At 37.5% G+C, this 19,391-nt stretch overlaps 7 protein-coding genes across 7 annotated transcripts; 5 read left to right on the top strand and 2 right to left on the bottom strand.

Moving 5' to 3' along the window:
• Nucleotides 1–119: 119 nt before the first annotated feature.
• On the top strand, nt 120–692 carry GCK72_016027 (uncharacterized protein; the record flags this gene model as incomplete). The annotated part of the gene is made up of 3 exons (XM_053731272.1): nt 120–254; nt 298–386; nt 527–692. 3 exons carry the CDS (start codon nt 120–122, stop codon nt 690–692), a joined length of 390 nt encoding a protein of 129 aa, XP_053586044.1.
• Nucleotides 693–1,445: 753 nt separating this feature from the next.
• On the top strand, nt 1,446–2,759 carry GCK72_016026 (uncharacterized protein; the record flags this gene model as incomplete). The annotated part of the gene is made up of 4 exons (XM_053731271.1): nt 1,446–1,648; nt 1,692–2,114; nt 2,159–2,381; nt 2,427–2,759. The coding sequence occupies 4 exons, from the start codon at nt 1,446–1,448 to the stop codon at nt 2,757–2,759; spliced, it is 1,182 nt and encodes a 393-aa protein (XP_053586043.1).
• Nucleotides 2,760–3,784: 1,025 nt separating this feature from the next.
• Nucleotides 3,785–5,110, bottom strand: GCK72_016025 (uncharacterized protein; the record flags this gene model as incomplete). Its single annotated transcript, XM_053731270.1, has 4 exons — nt 3,785–4,126; nt 4,172–4,394; nt 4,439–4,864; nt 4,908–5,110. The coding sequence occupies 4 exons, from the start codon at nt 5,108–5,110 to the stop codon at nt 3,785–3,787; spliced, it is 1,194 nt and encodes a 397-aa protein (XP_053586042.1).
• A 907-nt stretch (nt 5,111–6,017) lies between these two features.
• On the top strand, nt 6,018–6,789 carry GCK72_016024 (uncharacterized protein; the record flags this gene model as incomplete). Its single annotated transcript, XM_053731269.1, has 4 exons — nt 6,018–6,179; nt 6,223–6,314; nt 6,482–6,638; nt 6,691–6,789. The coding sequence occupies 4 exons, from the start codon at nt 6,018–6,020 to the stop codon at nt 6,787–6,789; spliced, it is 510 nt and encodes a 169-aa protein (XP_053586041.1).
• A 510-nt stretch (nt 6,790–7,299) lies between these two features.
• Nucleotides 7,300–8,297, top strand: GCK72_016023 (uncharacterized protein; the record flags this gene model as incomplete). Its single annotated transcript, XM_053731268.1, has 4 exons — nt 7,300–7,461; nt 7,510–7,601; nt 8,007–8,154; nt 8,199–8,297. 4 exons carry the CDS (start codon nt 7,300–7,302, stop codon nt 8,295–8,297), a joined length of 501 nt encoding a protein of 166 aa, XP_053586040.1.
• Nucleotides 8,298–10,209: 1,912 nt separating this feature from the next.
• On the bottom strand, nt 10,210–10,635 carry GCK72_016022 (uncharacterized protein; the record flags this gene model as incomplete). Its single annotated transcript, XM_053731267.1, has 1 exon — nt 10,210–10,635. One exon carries the CDS (start codon nt 10,633–10,635, stop codon nt 10,210–10,212), a length of 426 nt encoding a protein of 141 aa, XP_053586039.1.
• Nucleotides 10,636–18,139: 7,504 nt separating this feature from the next.
• Nucleotides 18,140–18,793, top strand: GCK72_016021 (uncharacterized protein; the record flags this gene model as incomplete). Its single annotated transcript, XM_053731266.1, has 2 exons — nt 18,140–18,624; nt 18,670–18,793. The coding sequence occupies 2 exons, from the start codon at nt 18,140–18,142 to the stop codon at nt 18,791–18,793; spliced, it is 609 nt and encodes a 202-aa protein (XP_053586038.1).
• Nucleotides 18,794–19,391: the final 598 nt, after the last annotated feature.

Genomic DNA, 19,391 nt, shown 5'->3' with positions numbered 1-19,391 from the left:
TAAAAAACGCATTCCGCTCAACCCTGTTGCACAAACTGTATTCAGGAAATTTTATGACATCATCATTTTAACGACTCTAAAACTGAAAACTCATTAACCTACCCACCAATTCTGCCACCATGTCTCCAAACCGTGCCCTCATTATTCTGGGAGTTTCAATTGGAATAACCTCTGCACTCCACATATCAGGAGTATTTACGAACTGTTGGATAAACTATGGCAAAAATTGTACAGGCATAGTCCCATTTGATTCGGTTAGTTGTTTCACAATTTAATTGACCAATCAACCAATTATAGTCGGGACCTGCGTGGTTAGTGGCGTCTAGTTGGATGTTGTCCTCGGTTGGAGTTATGGTTATCATTATGGCGACGTATATTGTTTTAGTGTGAGTTGTTTGGAGTGGAAAACTTGCGTGGCTGAGTCGCCTTTTTGGATTTTGCGCTAACTGTAATGGAGCGCAGATGCATCATTGAGGATTTCTACGACAATTTGACTAGTCAGACATGAAAACTTGAGTTTTTTCAGAATGGAAGTCCTCAAACGCGGTTATCACATCACAATTCGCAAATTGCTTTCAGTAATTGACAGCTTATCATTGCTCAATGTTCTTCTAATTTATATTTCTATCATAGTCATCCAATCCAATCTTGATACATACACAAATGGAAAGGTAAGTACCAATCGAGTCTAATTAAAAAAAGAGAAAATTCTATTGGTCGTGTTGGTTGACAATCGTTGCGAAACTACCGGCCTGGTAGGAACTACCGGCCTGGTCCGATTATTAGGGCGGTGCATAAGTATATTTCTATCAAATGCCCGTTTTGGAAAGTAATTTGGTTTTTCATATTGGAAGATACGACAAACCGTGAGAAGTCTGGAAAACATGTATACTGAACGTTGGTCACAGTGGCAGGACGTGCTCTTTATATTTGTCTCAGGACACCTCAATCTTGGTAATTAAACCTTTATTAAAAGATAAAAGATAAGCTCTCGACTCTGCTTTTATACGAAGCAGAGGCGGAGCCAGACAGAAAATGTGTGGGCGAAAGAATTCAATTAAAACAGATAGAAAGAATGATTCAAGACTAAAAGCCTATGAATCATATCCGATGGGAGCGGGGAGAAGAAAGTGGGAGATGTACAAAGTACAATCGAGCACAACATGTTCGTCATTTTCAAAATTAACTTCCGGCTTCATTTTTAAAAATTTTAGTTCCGCACACCTCTCGTGTGATCAAACTCCATTCGAATCATCTTTAATTGTACACATGCTCTGGAGAGATTACACAAACGTGAGAGACTCAGACATGCAGTGCCAATTATAAATGATTTTTTGATATTTCTGCTTCCGCTTTCATTTTGCATCTCTGCATTTTTCTTATCTAACAATACAGTATAAAATTCATGAGTATGCACTACAAATCACTTTTTATTTCAATAAGGTATGCCTACTCTTCTTTTGCTCCTCTCTTTTCTTGTTGGAGTTACTGCGAATCCTAAGATTTTTTATTTGAAAGACTTTCCTGCCCGTGATAATCACTATGTGTATGATATGGTGGAGATCGGAGCCAACTTGTATCTCGCTTCTAATGATGACTGGATGTACTTGAAGAACATTACAATAAGAACAGGCGCCCACACATATACGTAAGTGACTATTGACTCGTATAGGTGCAATTGATGATATCAGATTGGAAAAACTGTTGGTGCCTAATGACGATGGATCAGCAGCTAGTATTCCAATACCTGGCAACTTTTCTGTTGTAACTACTAATAACAATACTGTAACATCAAAGTTATCTGGTTTCTTCTATTTTACCACGGCACTTCAAGCACAGGACCCAACGTTTCATGTGTTCGTGGTTCAGACAACTCGATCCGTTAGTGTGACCGGTATGAAGTCTACTGTGGTCATTCTGAATACTCGACTCAAAACCTCCTGTCGACACCCACAGCCATGGAAGACGTCATATGTGACTAACATCAAACAGTCGCCGAATACAAATCTATATTTTCATTGGGACATGCCATATGACGATTGGATGAGTGAGACAAATAATACGTTCTTCCAAAATCCTATTGTATTGAAAAATGGAACAGAAAGTGTGCGAATGTAGGTTCATCGTGATATGATGAGACTCAACTCATGTTTTATAGGTTTTTCGATCACGTCGAGCCGCTTCAAATCGGATTGGAGTACTGGTACTTCACAGTTGATGGCCCCGTTAGCATGGACATGGAGAACAAGTTCGTGATCGATGATGACTACAATGCGACTGCGGCTTCTACCACCGGAGTGGTGATCAGTTATTTTGGTATTTACGACCATTTTGTGAAATTCCGATCACAAGACTCTCTAGGTGTAGCTTCCGGAACTATTGTGAGTCAGGGAACGACGTTGAAAATTTGTAGTATACATGTTCAGACTTCTGCGTTCATAGACAGAGACTCTTATCTCGACATTGAACTTCGGTACTTCTTTATTGGGGGCTCCTCCAACGTGTACGATGGCTATAACAATATTGGAGTACAATCATGGGACTACCAGCTAGCGGAAACACTATACGTCCAGCTACGCGACGAGGGGAGCTTTTATCTCCAGTATTTTAATTTCGTTGGGGATTTGTGGCAAACCAGTACAATTGGAAACAATGTGACATCTACTACTCCTGTCCCAACAACGCATAAAAATGGATCGTCTGCGGTGTTTGCTATGGAGGTTGTCGTTCTGGTTCTGATGGCTTCATTGGTTTTATGATTTGTGTAACGATATTTTTGTAACTATGTGATTTTTCATCGATTGATTGTTTTGTTAACGACGGTAAAAAATTATTGTCAAATCATTACACACCCTAACCGCAGATTTTATAAACTGAAAAATATACCAAAATGTGTCTGGAAGTAGGAAGAAATGGCAAAAAAAGCAAGTGACCAAAAAATCGATTCTTGGCCGGGCCGCGATAAAAAAACGAATAGTCATCCAGCCCTAAGTGGTCACTAACGTCGCCCTCACCGTGATTTACATTTTTGTATATTTCTCAGAGTTTTAGGCGAGTTACGTCACGGTTCATATCATGTCCAAACGGTTCTCCGATCTCCCAGATCAGTACTATGTCTTAACCTTCGTGTCTTATAAAATTATCTCGTTTAATAACCGATTCTGGTTGTTTTCAAAACCTGGCATTTTCTGTTCAAAGCCTATAATTCCAGTGATTTTCTTTGATGAATTCAATTTTTTCTGTGCAAAGAAAGCTTGCCCCGCACCCAGTCACGCCCACTCCAGAAAAAATGAATTCATTGTTAGGACGTACAGTGATTCATCTGATAAGAGAGTATTGCATATGTACAATTAAAAGTGTTGTTGAGGTGTGCGGAACTAAAATCTTCCTCTCAAAATGAAGTCGGAAGTCGGATGTTAATGACTAATTTGAAGAACAGTTTTTCTAGTCATCACTGAAGAATAATCACACAATTTCATCAAAAGCAACCAAACTTCAGCCGAAACTTCCGTCGAAAATCCGTCCCGTAATAGGACTAGCTATTAACTGACATGATGCACAAACTCTATTCAGGAAATTTTATGACTTGATCTTCTACACTTCTCTTATCTCTGACTAATCTTTGATTCTTCTCGCTAGATAACACACGTAGGGTGAAGCATTTGTCTTAAAACATCATCTTATTAATCCAGTTCATGTTGAGCAGTTTGTAGCATAGTATAAAATAATTTTGAAAAAAAACCGTTTTGTTCACAATCAGTCAAAAAGCACAAAGTTACACAAATCAAGAAAGCAATAAAACCATCAGAACCAAAACGACAAATTCCATTGCAAACACCGCAGACGATCCATTTTTATGCGTTGTTGGGACAGGAGTAGTAGATGTCACATTGTTTCCAATTGTACTGGTATGCCACAAATCCCCAGCGAAATTAAAGTACTGGATATAAAACGGTCCATCGCCTATTTGAAGAACGCTGGCGGATAGCGTGTACGCTTGCTGGTATTCGTATGATAATACTCCAACATTGTTACAGCCTTGGTAAAGTTTATCGGAGGAGCTATAATCATAGTAATCAAGTTTAATTTCGAGATAAGAGTCGCGGTCGTCAATGAACGCAGAAGTCTGAATATTTATATTGCAAATTTATAATTTCGTGCTCTAACTCACAAAATATCCGGAAACTCCACCTGAACTCCAATCTAACTGGAAGTTCACAAAATGATCGTAAAAATAATAATAACTGATCATCACTCCGGTGGTTGAAGTCGCAGTCGCATTGTAGTGATCATCGTTCTCGAACTTGTTCTCCATGTCCATGCTAACGGGGCCATCAACTGTGAAGTACCAGTACTCCAATGCGATTTGAAGTGGCTCGACGTGATCAAAAAACCTGTAAATCATGAGTTGAATCTCATCAAGACTAGATATACCTACATTCGCACACTTTCTGTTCCCTTTTTCAATACAATTGGATTCTGGAAGAACGTATTGTTAGTCTCACTCTTCCAATCGTCATATGGCATGTCCCAATGAAAATATAGATTTGTATTCGGTGACTGTTTGATGTTAGTCACATATGACGTCCTATGTGGGAGATCACCATCCAATAAGCTGGCTTTGAGTAGAGTATTCAGAATGACCACAGTAGACTTCATACCGGTCACACTAACGGATCGAGTTGTCTGAACCACGAACACATGAAACGTTGGGTCCTGTGCTTGAAGTGCCGTGGTAAAATAGAAGAAACCAGATAACTTTGCCGTTACAGTATTGTTATTAGTAGTTACAATAGAAAAGTTGCCAGGTATTGGAATACTAGCTGCTGATCCATCGTCATTAGGCACCAACAGTTTTTCCAATCTGATATCATCAATTGCACCTATACGAGTCAATAGTCACTTACGTATATGTGTGGGCGCCTGTTCTTATTGTAATGTTCTTCAAGTACATCCAGTCATCATTAGAAGCGAGATACAAGTTGGCTCCGCTCTCCACCATATCATACACATAGTGATTATCACGGGCAGAAAACTCTCGCAAATAAAAATAATTAGGATTCGTAGCAACTCCAAAAATAAGAGAGAGGAGCAAAAGTAGAATGTACATTGCTGGTTGAAAAAACGTGTTTCGTGGTGCATGTTCATATGATTTATATACAGAAACATTTTTGTTAGATAAGAAATTCAAAAATGCAACAATGCAAAATGATGGTGTTGTATCAATAAATCATTTATAGTTCCCACTGCAGCACAAAAACTGAAACTGTGAATATAAAGGCGTGCATGTCTGCGTCTCTCGCGTTTGTGTAATCTCTCGCTTTTACAGCAAGCGAAATCGAAAGTCGACCCATAAATTACCAGTTATTTTCTTTTCGTTTAGTGTCGAAATGTCTCTGTTTCCAAAAGATTCAAAACGTCCTGGATGAGCCTTCTTGCTTTTTTTTGCTATTTGCTCCCGCGAGTATTATTGGTTATCGAGTTCCTGGTTAGGACGTACCAATGATTCATCTGATACGTGCATTTGTACATTTAAAAACGTTGTGTCAACACATAGTTGGTCGTGGTGATTCGAATGGAGTTTGATATTACAATAGATCTGTGCGGAACTAAAAATTATAAAATTAATGCCATGGCCACCAATTTTCCTCGGCCTTCTCAATGACCAAACTTTCCGGCGCTCGCTCTCAGCGGGTTGTGGACCGAATTAAAAAATTCTTGAACTATGAAAATGAACTCGCCGAAACTCATACATTAAAATATGAAAACAGCACAACAGACCACAATATGCCTTTAATTCTCGTTTGAAGGGAGATACCCACTTCAAGCTATTCAAAATAACTAAAATAATGCACAAACTCTATTCAGGAAGTTTTATGATTCGATCTTCTACACTACCCTTATCTTTTTTGACTAATATTCGACGATTCTTCTCTCTTCCAAACGGTAGAAAACGTTTGTAAATAATGCAAGCATCAAACTGAAACCTCATTAACCCACCAGCCACTTCTGCCAACATGACGGTCTTCAACGACATGCAAAAGGAGTATCCAAACCGTGCCCTCATTATTCTGGGAGTTTCAATTGGACTAACCACTGTACTCGACATAACCGGAGTATTCACAAACTGTTGGATTAGCGATGGCCAAAATTGTACCGGTATAGTCCCATTTGATTCGGTTTGTTGTTTCACAATTTAATTGACCAATCAACCAATTATAGTCGGGACCTGTCTGGCTAGCGGCAACCAGTTGGATGATGTTCATATCGGTGGGAGTTGCGGTTGTCATGATTGCTTTGTATTTTGTTATAGTGTGAGTTGTTCGGAGTTAGGACGCTTAAAAACTTGGCTGGTTGAGTCGCCGCTCAGCCGAATCGCGTTTTGGAATAACTTTTCTGAATTTCGCGCTAACTTTAATAGAGCGCAGATGCATATGATATTGTATGAAATTGTGAAGAAACCATTATTAGTTATTTTCAGAATTGAAGTCCTGAAACTCGGTTATCACATCACTATTCGCAAACGGCTCATCTTCATTCGTCTCTTAGCTGTTCTCTATTTATTTTTAATTGTTATTTCTATCCTAGTGTTCCTACCAAATGTTGGAAGTTACAAAAATAGTGAAATGTGGAACCAGGTGAGTTTTTTTTTCTCAAGTCAAATCTCTTGCATCAAATCAAAATTTGCAGGCGGGATGGTCGTGTTGGTTGACTATCATTTCGATTGTCGGTATCGGCCTAGTCGAACTCTTTGGACAACTTGTACAACGGCAGTGTATTGCGACTTGAAAAATAATAATTGTCGATTTATCTCATTCTATTGAATTTTTCGCCTTTTAAAACCGATTTTCGTCAAAAAACCAGCCGAAAATTCGCTTTTTCAGGCAAAAATCACAGCGCCTTTAATCTTACTGTATTTATTCAGGTGTTTTTCTATTTTTCGGTGAATTTTTCCTCATTTGTTCTCAATTTTAAAATAAAAATGTCGAAAATTTCTTATTTTTTGTAAAATCGATAAAAAAGTGCCTTATCTTTCATCAAAAAGTGTTTTTTTGCTCAAAAATAGGTTTTTTTTTCTAGAAATTAGTTTTTGGGTGGTTTTCAAAGCTTCTGAATCGAACTGCATTCACAGTACTTTCAGATCACTTTTCCATTTTCTCGGAATTTTCATTTTAGGGGGGGGGGTGTCTTATCACTATTGGACACTTTGTAATAAAAACGATATTGTTTTACTATAAAAATTTTAGTACTGAGAAAAGAGACTATAAAAATGAAACCGAAAAGAGACTCACAAACAATATGACATACCTCGACGACTTGCAAAAGAAATATCCAAATCTTGCACTCATCCTTCTGGGAGTTTCAATTGGAGCAGCCACTGTGCTCGACATAACCGGAGTATTCACTAATTGCTGGATTAGCAATGGCAAAAATTGTACAGGCATAGTGCCTTTTGATTCGGTTAGTTGTTTTAAATACGGATTTAATTGACCAATTAACTAATTATAGTCGGAACCTGCGTGGCTTGCTGTATCCAGTTGGATGTTGTTCATATCGGTTGGAGTTATGGTTATCATGATTGCTACATATATTGTTGTAGTGTGAGTTTTTGAGAGTTAAGACTTTTAAAAACTGTAGGAGTTCTAAATAAGGATATTTGAAAACCAGGCACACCGGGATATCTGCAAGCCGCCCCCAATGATATAAGTCTTGCCGAGATCTACATTTTGATTAATTTTGAGTCTATGATATTGCGTTTTAAAGGACGATAGAGACTCTGGAACAGAGTTGCGCGGAAGTGATTTTTTCTAAAACGGAAGTCGGAAGTCGGAATTCCGCGCAACTCTGCTCTGGAATTTTGGGGTTTTTCATAAAATCTGATGGACCCCCCTGATAATGAGCCAAGACCTTTTACGTTTATTTGTCGTATCTTTCAATATAAACCGCGACGCGTGCACGCAACGCGACCGAAAATTCGAATCTGTTCAAAAAATTTTTATTTTCAGAATTAAAGTCCTGAAACACGGTTATCACTCCAATCTTCGCAAATGGCTCATCACCATTCGTATCTTATCAGTTCTCTATTTTTCGCTTATTGTTATCTCTATCATAGTTATGAAATCCTTTCTTGGTATATATACACCATCAATCTGGGTGAGTTCCGTCGAGTCATCAGAAATCTCAAATCAAAATTTCAGCTGGGATTGTCGTGTATTTTGACAGCCTGCTCGGCATTACCTCTCTGCTGGGTCCAATGCGGTCTACATCTTGTACAACGGCAGTGTATTGCGACTTGATTTCAAAAATAATAATTATCGATTTATCTCATTCTGATGAATTTTTGCCATAAAATACCGATTTTCAGCAAAGAAATCTGGAAAAACCCACCGAAAACTCACTTTTTCAGGCAAAAATCGCTGAAAATCAATAACTCCCTACAGTAGTTTGCTAATTCGTGTTGGGACCCAACGTTCGTGTAACGTTATGCGTCTTTAGTCTTACCGTATTTATTTGCTTTTTTTTCTTATTGTTAGGCGGATTTTTCCTCATTTTTCTTCATTTGTTCTCAATTTTAAAATAAAAATGTCAGAAATTGCTTTTTTCCCATCGAAAAAATAGAAAAATAGAAATAATCCTTGACGGAAAACTTCAAAAAATTATAAATCAGGTTCCTAGTGAGGACGTTGTTGATGAAATCTCTCTGTTTCCGAAAATCTAGTTTCGAAATATCCCGGAGGAACTTTTTTGCTCAGTGACCTCCCCACGTGTGTTAATGGTTATCGAGTTCCTGGTTAGGACATGTCAATGATTCATCTGATAAGAGAGTATATGGAAAATGTACAATTAAAAATTTTGTGTAAATAGTTGGTCGTGGTGATTTGAATGAACTTTGATTACACGTAATTGAAATTTTCAAAAAAAAAAGTCGGAAGTCGTAAGCGAATTTTCCAAGAATGAACTCGGAAAGACACACGTCAGGAAGGCAATGACAGTAGATTGGTAGGTGAAATTTACCACCATGTCGTCAAATTTACCATGAGATTTTGTGACTGATGGCATTAGCGTATGACTCAAGATTGAAGACTGGCCAGAGAGCTGACCAGAGCTTGAGCAAAAAGAGCTCAAAAATGTGTCGAAGATGCTCCAGGGGACCTAAACTATAGGGTCATATGGGTAAATTAACCGCATTTGAACCACACTCCTAATGGTGATAATTTTACCACGAGATATTATGTTGTGAGTTGACCAGTCACCTACAATCAAATACTAGGCTCAGTAGATTCTCACACGCTCACTGGCTCAGAATAGGAGCTCAAAAAGACGTCGAAGGTGCGCCAGCTGGCTCTAGCTATTGGGTCATATGGTTAAATTCACACCGCCCAGCCTATCCTCAGATGTAGTTAATTTCACCATGGGGTTCTCTTCTGTGAGATCTAGGGCCAGATTCAAGGTTGCTTAGATAGACGAAACTTTGATCCGTGACCCGTAGACCTGACTTTCCGTCATGTGAACATCAAGTGTGGGTAATGTGAGGCCCACAGAGTCCATGTTTTTGGGAGGTTCTCGCGCGTTCTAGGCACATAGGACAGATCTCCAAATTTACACGTTTTGTCAAGTTCATGGCCAGGCTTTTTATCAATTTTCACTCAATGTTTGATCTGATGATGATGATTGTAGGAAAGGCACAATCATGTAAAACCTGATGGGTAAAAAATTTTTGTTTTATCTTCTATGTTGTTAAAATTGTGAGAGACTCCTCACTTCACACAACCAGGCAAGGATTGTGCGAGTCGAGGGCATAAGTAAGTGTGGTTTATTCTCAGACAAGGGGATCTTTTTCATACACCGGTTGAAAATTCTCATTTGACATATGTATGACGCATCCACAGAGAAGACGCTTCCATGTTTGTGAGTCACATTCAAATGCTAGCGATTAAAACTTTATTGTTTTTCATTAATTCTCAACATTTTACCGTTTTTAAATATTGTATATACAAAAAAAAAAAAAAAAAAAGACATTAGAGATGATCATAGAATATTATTATTCAGACTTTCCGGGTATCCGCGGCTTCATTCGATTTGGGAAAAGATAGTTTTGGAAAAATAGTCTTGGAAAGATGGTTGTTGTGGAGTGTGGAAAATTTTTACAGGAGGAGCACGGTGTTCTGAAAGATTTGAAGAAATGTTAACAAATATATCGATGATTACTTACGGAACTTTGGCAATAAACAGTTCAGAAATAGGATAGTATATCCTTTGCTTATCCATCACAACAAATTGTTCATCAGTAATATTCTCCTTGAGCCTGCTGTTGTAAAATTCAAGCAAGTTAACACCGTCTTGGATCGAGGGGACTTCACTTGGACATTTTGTAATCACTTCACAGTATTCAAGAATTCGACCGTCCTTATAGTAGAAAATTGCTTCATCTTTTGCCAATTGGTCAGCAATTCTGTACCGTAAAGTTTCCGAATCCTGCAGGAGTCCACATTCTATGCCCAAACCTCCACGATATCTTATTTCACGAAAAGTACGAAACATCTTACATTGACTTGTATATTTTGATCGAATATTACGAAGAGGGTCCATACAATTACATCGTTTTCCACGTTTGCCGGATAATTTTGGAGGCATTAGAAAATCTGAAAAACAATTATAGAAAAGAGAGAACTCAGAAACAGGTCACCTACCACTATCACGTAATAAATCACGAATGACAATTTTGCGTGACGGTTAAAACCATAGAATGAGAGAGTATGAAAAGGAGAGACGAAGAAAACAAAATAAAAGTTAGTGATGACGTCATCAACCAAAAAGTAACAGCTGACGTTTGCAGAGAGTGATTTGAGATATTCATAATCTGTGGCTCATTCTCATCTTTTTACCGCATGGTAAATGGTGACCTATTTTTAAGCTCTCATTTCTCATTTCTTTTCTCGTTTCGTATCGTCCGTTTATTCATCCTTCTTCATCCTTTCTTTTTCAGTTATGAAACGCAAAACGCTAAACACTCACAATTCACCAGGAGGACCCCCTCCACCAACTAGTCTTGAACCAAAGACGAAAAAGAAAAAACCAGAAAGTATATTTCTTGGAGAAGAAGTGACCAAAGACCACACAAGAACGGATATGAAGAGAAAATATAAACCATCAACAAGTCCAGCTCAGAATCAAGAAGGATTTTCAGAAGAAAAGAAAAGACAGTCTAAGCCAGCCAGAATAGTTTCGACACAAAGACGTGAGTGATAATGAAAACATAAAGAATTTCAATTATTCATTTTAGATGGCAGAGGACCGCAGCGAAAAATGCAATTACGAGACTTTGAAAGAAGCGAGACCTTTCCAACACCTGAGGAAGAAGAGTTTTTCACAGAAAATGTTATAACTTCTAATGAACCACATTTTCGAAGACACAACAGCCAGTTTCTGATTGCGGACACTGTCAGAATGAAATTCGTTAATCTTGATAAAGTAAAAGACAACAAAATACTCCATCAGCATGTGGCCAAGCTCTTGGACATTTTTATTCGTAGAATGCTCAAAAAAGCAGGAGGAAATCTGAAAACAACCAAATACTGGCTTCAGTAAGCTTTATCATAATTTCAAATCATAAGAAGAACGTTTACAGACTGAACCATGATGGGTATACCGATAGAGACGGTTTCTTTGTAACCCACAAAACGTATGCAGTGGCTGATGGAGGAGTGATAATGAATGAAATTGCTAAGCAGATGCAATCTAATAAAGAGCTACGCTTAGATGAAAGTTTTACTGTTGCTATGAACGTTTTCAAGGATAAACAATCACAACTACGAGGCAGGGGAACACAGACTACTCGGAAAACTGATAAAATTGAAAAAATAAGAAAAGCACTATTGGTAAGGCATACTGGCTTTTGTCAAACTATAATATTTGTTCATAACAGAAACAACATTTCGGTGTTAGCCTCAGCAGGGTCACAGGGATGAGCCACTGTCTACCAAAAGCACTTGCACTAGGAAAACTGGAAAGTGATATAGAAACTACGACCAACGGAGACGAAAGGCAGAAAATGGAAAAATTTTATCGAAGCCTCGTAAGACCAGAGGTACTTTTAGACTCTTTGATTGTCCGTAATATGTGCTTTTTACAGATAACCCCAAAATTCAAAAGTGAATCACAAGGAAAGCTTGCCAAGCAGCTTTTGGCCGATGCAGGGATGGATGTGAACAAAGAGGAGCACGGCCGAAAAGATCTTATAGAGCTTGCAAATTATCTTTCAAACTATCAAATAATATTGTGGACTGCAAACAAAAATCAAGCCGTCCCAACTGAAGAAAAGCGCTTCAATCCCGATGGCAAAGGATTTATTGGATTATTTTATTATGAAGGACATTATGAACATGTGAATCACACCAAAGGAAAACACGCATCAAGGTAAGTTATCAATTTATCGTTATAAGATATTTTTATTATTAGGTTTTGTTTCCAATGCTCTACTTTTGACGACAACCAGCATTATCGAAAATGTAAAGCCAAGTGCAAAAGATGTGGCACCGTGGGATGCAAACAAGAAGATGAGAACATTCATTGCAGCTTTTGTAATATTTACTTTCGAAGTAGAATGTGCTTCGACGCCCATCTCACTCCACAATCAAAGAAGGGGTTGTCACATTGCAAGAAATATAGCAGGTAACTAATCAATTAGACAAACATTAGTAATGTCTTACAGATGCGAAAAGTGCAATTTGATTGATAGATCAGAGAGGATTCGTGGAGAAACACACGTATGTGACGCAAAAGCATACTGTCCTATATGCAGGGAGAAATCATTGAAGGGTCATACTTGTGCTCACCACGTCCCTGACGAGATGGAAAAGTTGAGGAAGCAAGAAAACCAAAAACAATGGGCTATTATCGTGTATGATATGGAATGTATTGTGGCAGAGTCGGGATTATTCGAAGGTAAGGACGTAAATATTCAAAGCATACATTTTCCTTTTTCCAGGACATATTGAAAGAGGTCCCAAGCACAAACCCAACTTTATTTGTGTAAGAATGATCTGCAGTGATTGTCGAGGAGAGGAAGGATGTCAATTATGTTTCCAACCATGGACCTACAGCTACAAGGATTTTCCACCTTTCAAAAACAACAAACACGATTCTCCATTAGCCAGTTTTGCAGATTTCCTACTACATAACCCACGGGCAAATGGTGCATATGTGATCGCACATAATGGTGGAAGGTATGTTTCAGTAGTTAACTTTTTCAACTTCCAAGATATTTTCAGGTATGACCATGTTATGTTGTTAGCAGAGCTCGATAGACAAGGAGGCACAAAGGCAAAAGAACCAAAAATTTTACTGAATGGGATGACAATCATAACGGCAGAGTTTGAATATGAGAAAAGAAAGCTGCATTTTCGTGATTCTTTCCAATACTTGCAAATGGGATTAGCAAAAATGCCTGGAGCTTTTGGCCTGGAGGGCGAGGCAAAAGGTTTCTTTCCCCACTTATACAACCATCCGGACAATTACGATAAAGAGTTGAAAACGTTGCCAGCAAAGGAGTACTACAGCCCACAGTTCATGGCCCCTTCTACAAAGAAAGAATTTGATGACTGGTATGAAAAGCGTTACCATGATGGATTCAAGTTACATGATGAATTGCTAAAGTATTGCCAATCTGATGTTCGCATTCTTACATTAACATTGATGTCTTTCATTGAGGTAAGTAAATTGTTTCAACCTGTTAGTATTTTTGTTTTACAGATGTGTGAATCGACTTTCAATGGTTGGAATCCAATTGTCAATGGATGTACTATAGCTTCCTATGTTATGTTCGTATTGAAGCACGAATACATTAAAAAAGGAGATGTTGGATATATTCCCGAGAATGGCTATGGAGGAGGAAATAATTCAATGTTAGCGTTAAAGTATATCCAATGGCTCGAGAAAATAGATCCAACACTACATTTGAAGTACAAATTACGTGGAGGGGAAGTCAAAATTGAAGCTAATGGACATTCTTACTTTGCTGACGCTTTCAATGAGGCCACAAATGAAGTTTTTGAGGTATATTTTCATTTTTGATACAAACCCATTTCATTTACACGCACACAAACACACACAGACCCAAGGAAGACTGACCCTCACAGCAAGTGAGGTGAAGGAAACCTTTTTCTCTGTATCGAATAATATTAATTTTCATGTAATTTTTTCAGATTTACGGATGTGTATGGCACGGGTGCCCAAAGTGTTATCCGGATCGTGACAAGAAATGTCCAATGAGGCCCGACAAGACAATGGAAGCTTTGTATAAGGAAACAATGAAGAGAGAAGAAGATATTCTAAATGAGGGATTTAATCTAAATTCTGTTTGGGAATGTGAAATATACGAGCAGATGGAAAAAGATAGAGAGATGCAAAAATTCTTTGAACTAGTAAGTTTTCAAACAAATAGGCTAAACATAAAGTTTTCTTCAGAACAAGTACGATCAAAGACTCAAACCACGCGAAGCATTGTATGGAGGAAGAACACAGGCATTTCGATCAATGGCAGTTGCGATTGAAGACATACTTCTAAATTATTATGATTTCAATAGTTTATACCCATATCTCAATGCAGGAGGTACAGCTTACCCGCGAGGAAACCCAATTGTGGTCGATAAGGACTTTCCCAATACTGATGAACCATTAAAACTTAAAGGTATGCATATTTTTCCTATTCTTACTAACATTTACATTATAGGAATTGTGTTTTGTGATGTACTACCCACACAAGACGCAGCCATGGGGTATTTACCGCAGAAAATAATGAAGAAACTCATGTTTGTTCTCTGTAGAACTTGTGCGAATAATCAGAATATTGAAGGAAAATGTACACATACCAAGGTCTCTGAAAGATTTTTGACTGGAGTATGGTGCACAGATGAGCTGAACAAGGCCGTTTCTAAAGGGTACAAGGTGCTCAAGTACCATGAAATCTGGCATTGGCCAGAAGAGGCTTGGGTCAAAGGAGGGTTCTTTGCCGATTACATCAGACCTCTATTGAAATTGAAACATGAAAGTAGTGGATGGCCAAAGGAAAATATGACGGATGAGGAAAAGAAAGCATACATCGCAAGAATATGGGAGATGGATGGAGTCAAACTGGATCCCTTGAAGATCATAAAAAACAAAGCACTGCGAAGCCTGTGCAAAATATTTCTCAATTCCGCCTGGGGTAAGTAGAAATCTATTGTCTTCTAATGTTGTTCCTTCTTCAGGAAAATTTGCACAAAACCCAATGAAAGTTGAGACAAGACTCATCTACAACAGTGATGGACTTGCAATGACCAATTTTTTCAACGATCCCAACTTTGAACCAACTGGACTACTTCCTTATGGCGAACACAAGCATTTCATCTCAAGAAGACCCAAGAAAGACTTTCTCAAAACATCACCATTCACAAATCTTGCTATCGCGGCGATCACAACATGTGCGGCCAGGTTAAGACTCACTGAAGCTATAGAGAGAGTTGGAATCGAGAATATGATTTATTGCGGTATGTGAGTAAATGTAACACAAATACAACTATTATTTTTTAGACACTGACTCTGTGATTTTCAAACAGAAGAAAGACAGTGACCCTCTTGGGGACCTCAAGGGAGATAATTTAGGCTACTTAACGAACGAAATTCCACCAGGGAATGAGTTGGTTGAAGCCGTAGCAATGGCTCCAAAGGTTTATGCATTGAAGATAAGAGACAAGGACGGCAACTACAACTATACAGTAAAAGCAAAAGGAATGTGTTTGAACAGTGGCAACACTGGAAGTATCAACTTTGACACTATGAAAAAAAGTGTAGGTATCAGTTCTGTTATGCTTTGGCAAACGTATTCTTTTCAGATGAATGCATTCATTCGAGATGGCGTAGCAACTCCCATGGAAGGCGAGATGTTAACGTTCAAAAGAGGAGATAATGCATTAGATGGCCTTTGGACCTTCAGATTGAAGAAGACTCTTAACCCTCGAATGGACAAGGGACACTACGTTGATGGTGTTGTAGCACCATTCGGACAAATATCAGGAGATATACAATTAATTAATGATTATCCTTTCTAACATTGTAAATAAATATTGTAGAGACAAAACATTTGTACACATTTCATACACAATCTGCACAATCTACGCACAATCTTTGCACAATCTTTGCACAAAAAATATATTGAAAAACAATCTATGCACAATCTCAAAACAAAAATTTTGCAGAGACACAATCTATGCACAAAAATGTTTTGACAGAAATCAGTGTGAAATCTTACAAAAATTGAGAAAAAAACAGCACTTTTATCAGGTTTTCAAAGCTTTTTAGTCAATTTTTCATGTGGACATGTCTGATTTCACGACAATTGTATGCATATATCAACGTTCTTAGTAATTTATTCTGAACAAATACTCGTTTTAATAGCATTTTCATACATACAGGTCTATATTTTGATCCATATACAAGCACTTTTACAATATTTTGGTGTATATGCACACGTTTTTGATATATTTCGGTGTATACGCACACGTTTTCACAATATTTCAGTGCATATGCAGACATTTTCACAATTGTTTAATGTATATGCGTACATTGCTTGCATTATTTTAGTGTATACGCACAGATTTTCACAATACTTTAGTGTATATACACCCATTTTCACAATATTTTGATACATACGCACAGATTTTTAAAATATTTTGATCCATATGCGTAGATTTTCGCAATACTTTGGTGTATATGCACCCATTTTCACAATATTTTAGTTGTATATACATACATTTCAACATTATTCTGGGGTATACGCACAGATGTTTGCAATATTTCTGTGTATATACACATGTTTTCAAGATATTTTGGTGTATATGCACACCCTATCACAATGTTTTAGGTGTATATGCACACTTTCTACATTATTTTTGGTGTATGCACACACATTTTCACGATATTTTGATGTATATGCGCACATTATCACTATATTTCAATCCATATACATAACTTTTTTACTTTATTTTCATACGTGGACACACGTTTCAGACTACTTTGTATGTATGTCTACGCATCTTTGCCTACACGTCTACACTTTTTTCGTGCGCATACACATATTTTTCATGTATTCCTACAGATGTTTCGTTTATTTCTGCACTTTTTTCAAGTATTACCACAGATTTTTCGTAAATGCACATATATTTTCGTGCGCATACACACGTTTTTACATGTGCCTACAAATTTTTCGTGTATGTCTTCTAGTTTTTTCATATACGCCTACATTTTTCATGTATAACTACATATTTTTTGTGTATGCACACATTTTTATGTATGAATACAACTTTTTTCGTGTATGTCTTCTAGTTTTTACATATACACCTACACTTTTTCGTGTATACCTACATATTCTTCATGCATACCGGCATATTTTTGCGTATGTCTACACTTTTTTTCTCTATAGGATTATGGTTTTTCAATCTTTTGAGATGATACTCGAGCTTCAATATGGTGGCAACGTTTCTTATTAACAATATTTACCGTGATACACACTAACTTATTCATATTTCGAAGTACTTGTCACCATATTACCGCGTAATGCAAAGAAAGCTAATGATACGGGCGCGCATTTTTGCGTCTAGGGATGTTTTCCGAGGAAGATGTTTAGTGTTTGTTCATCAACAAATGCCTAAGTTCAGACGTATAAGCTTCATATTTTTATCAATAACTACTTATATTTGCTACCGTTTTTATCTATGTTCATATTTTCTTTACATTAGGTGGTCATGGTATACAACATTTTTCATGGACATATACCTACAGAGCATCAGCATACTACATTCTTCAATTCTATCAACAAAAAACACTAAGGTGTAGTTTTTCAATGATGGTTTGATAATCTATTTCAGGTACAAGATATGCAACCAACACTATGTATCCTTGAAGAAATATATGTGTACAGAATAGAACTAAATAGGTAAGCGAGAATTTCCAGAAAGGAGAAGGCTTTTTGTGACCTATGAACTTTCTCTGCGTCTCTCACTCTTTCACATACAGATACTCAGGGACTATTCTGTGCCATTCCGTATTTTTAACGTCATCGTGATTGGTGATCTATTTCCTACGCTCTCGTCGTGTCATCATTATGGATTCCTGTGAAGATTTTGATATGTGTGAGGACTTGGACAAAGCAGATATGTACTTGCCAACTAAGAAAGAGGATAACTCAAAACCATGCAATCATCAAGAGATTGAAGACCGTTTTCGCGAATTCAAGCAATCAACATACAAAGAAATTCACCAACTGTCTTGTGCTTTGAAGAAAGTTGGATATTCTCCTTTATGTCCGGACTTCAAACGCCGAACAGATTTGGATTATATTCGCGAATGTTTGGATCGAATGACTGCTGACCAAGCCGTGTTTTACAGCCGAGCTGGTGAAGTATTGGTAGGGTGCTACGTCACTCCTTTACGACCGACTGAAGTTCAATGTGGCCAAGGGAATCTTAACCTTTGCCAGTATTTTGCTGCTAAATGGTGCTATAACATTGATGACAACCAGTATGTAGTGATCAACGGATGTGGGGCTGCTTATCCTGTGTCAGAGCTGTTCATCGTCAGAGTTCCAAGGTAACTACACTTGTTTTAGTCAGAAAATATATTGGTTTTTTACAGACCTGAAGCTATGCAAAACGATAGAGAGGTTCGTGCTCAGAAGAAACGAGACAGCGGCATGAGATGGTCAATACCTTCACAGGATATTTCTGGCGCTCAAAAAATTCTACGTCCTAACAAGTGATATGCTATTCCCAAATTGATGAATAATTGATCTTTATGTATATGTTTTGTGTGCTTACTCCTACTTGTTAATAATGTATCAATTTTACACGAAAAATGCAACAATATCAGTTACACAACTTTTTTATAGTGCCTAAAACTGTGTTGAATAAAGAACTATACATAATGTGAAGTTGAAAGAAACATCTATAAACATGCGGTCTTTACCACAAAGTCATCAAAAACAAAAGAACTGACAGGTCTTTGAACCAAATGGGTTTGAAACATATGCATACTTTATCAAAAGACAGTGTCTTCTAACCCATATGCATTATTCGTCGGCATAATTATAACATATAACTCCAATAAATGATTATAGTCATAATTTGTGTGCACTTTCGGAGATTGTTAAAGACAAAAAGGGGAATTTTTGAAGAAAATAAGAGGAAAAGTAACTCAAATAGGTGCAAAGTCAAATAGCTGCATTGCGATATAATAAGCTTTGTAGAGAACACACGAAACCTATGTTTCAACATTAATTTAGCAAAATATTTGTATTTAGAAATACCTTTCATTGAAAAAGTCATTCAATTTATGAGTTTTTGTCATGAATACTCATT

The sequence above is a fragment of the Caenorhabditis remanei genome, chromosome IV, assembly GCF_010183535.1.
Source record: "Caenorhabditis remanei strain PX506 chromosome IV, whole genome shotgun sequence".
In the NCBI taxonomy this organism is placed as follows: Eukaryota; Metazoa; Nematoda; class Chromadorea; order Rhabditida; family Rhabditidae; genus Caenorhabditis; species Caenorhabditis remanei.
This window is presented reverse-complemented; position numbering and strand designations above follow the sequence as displayed.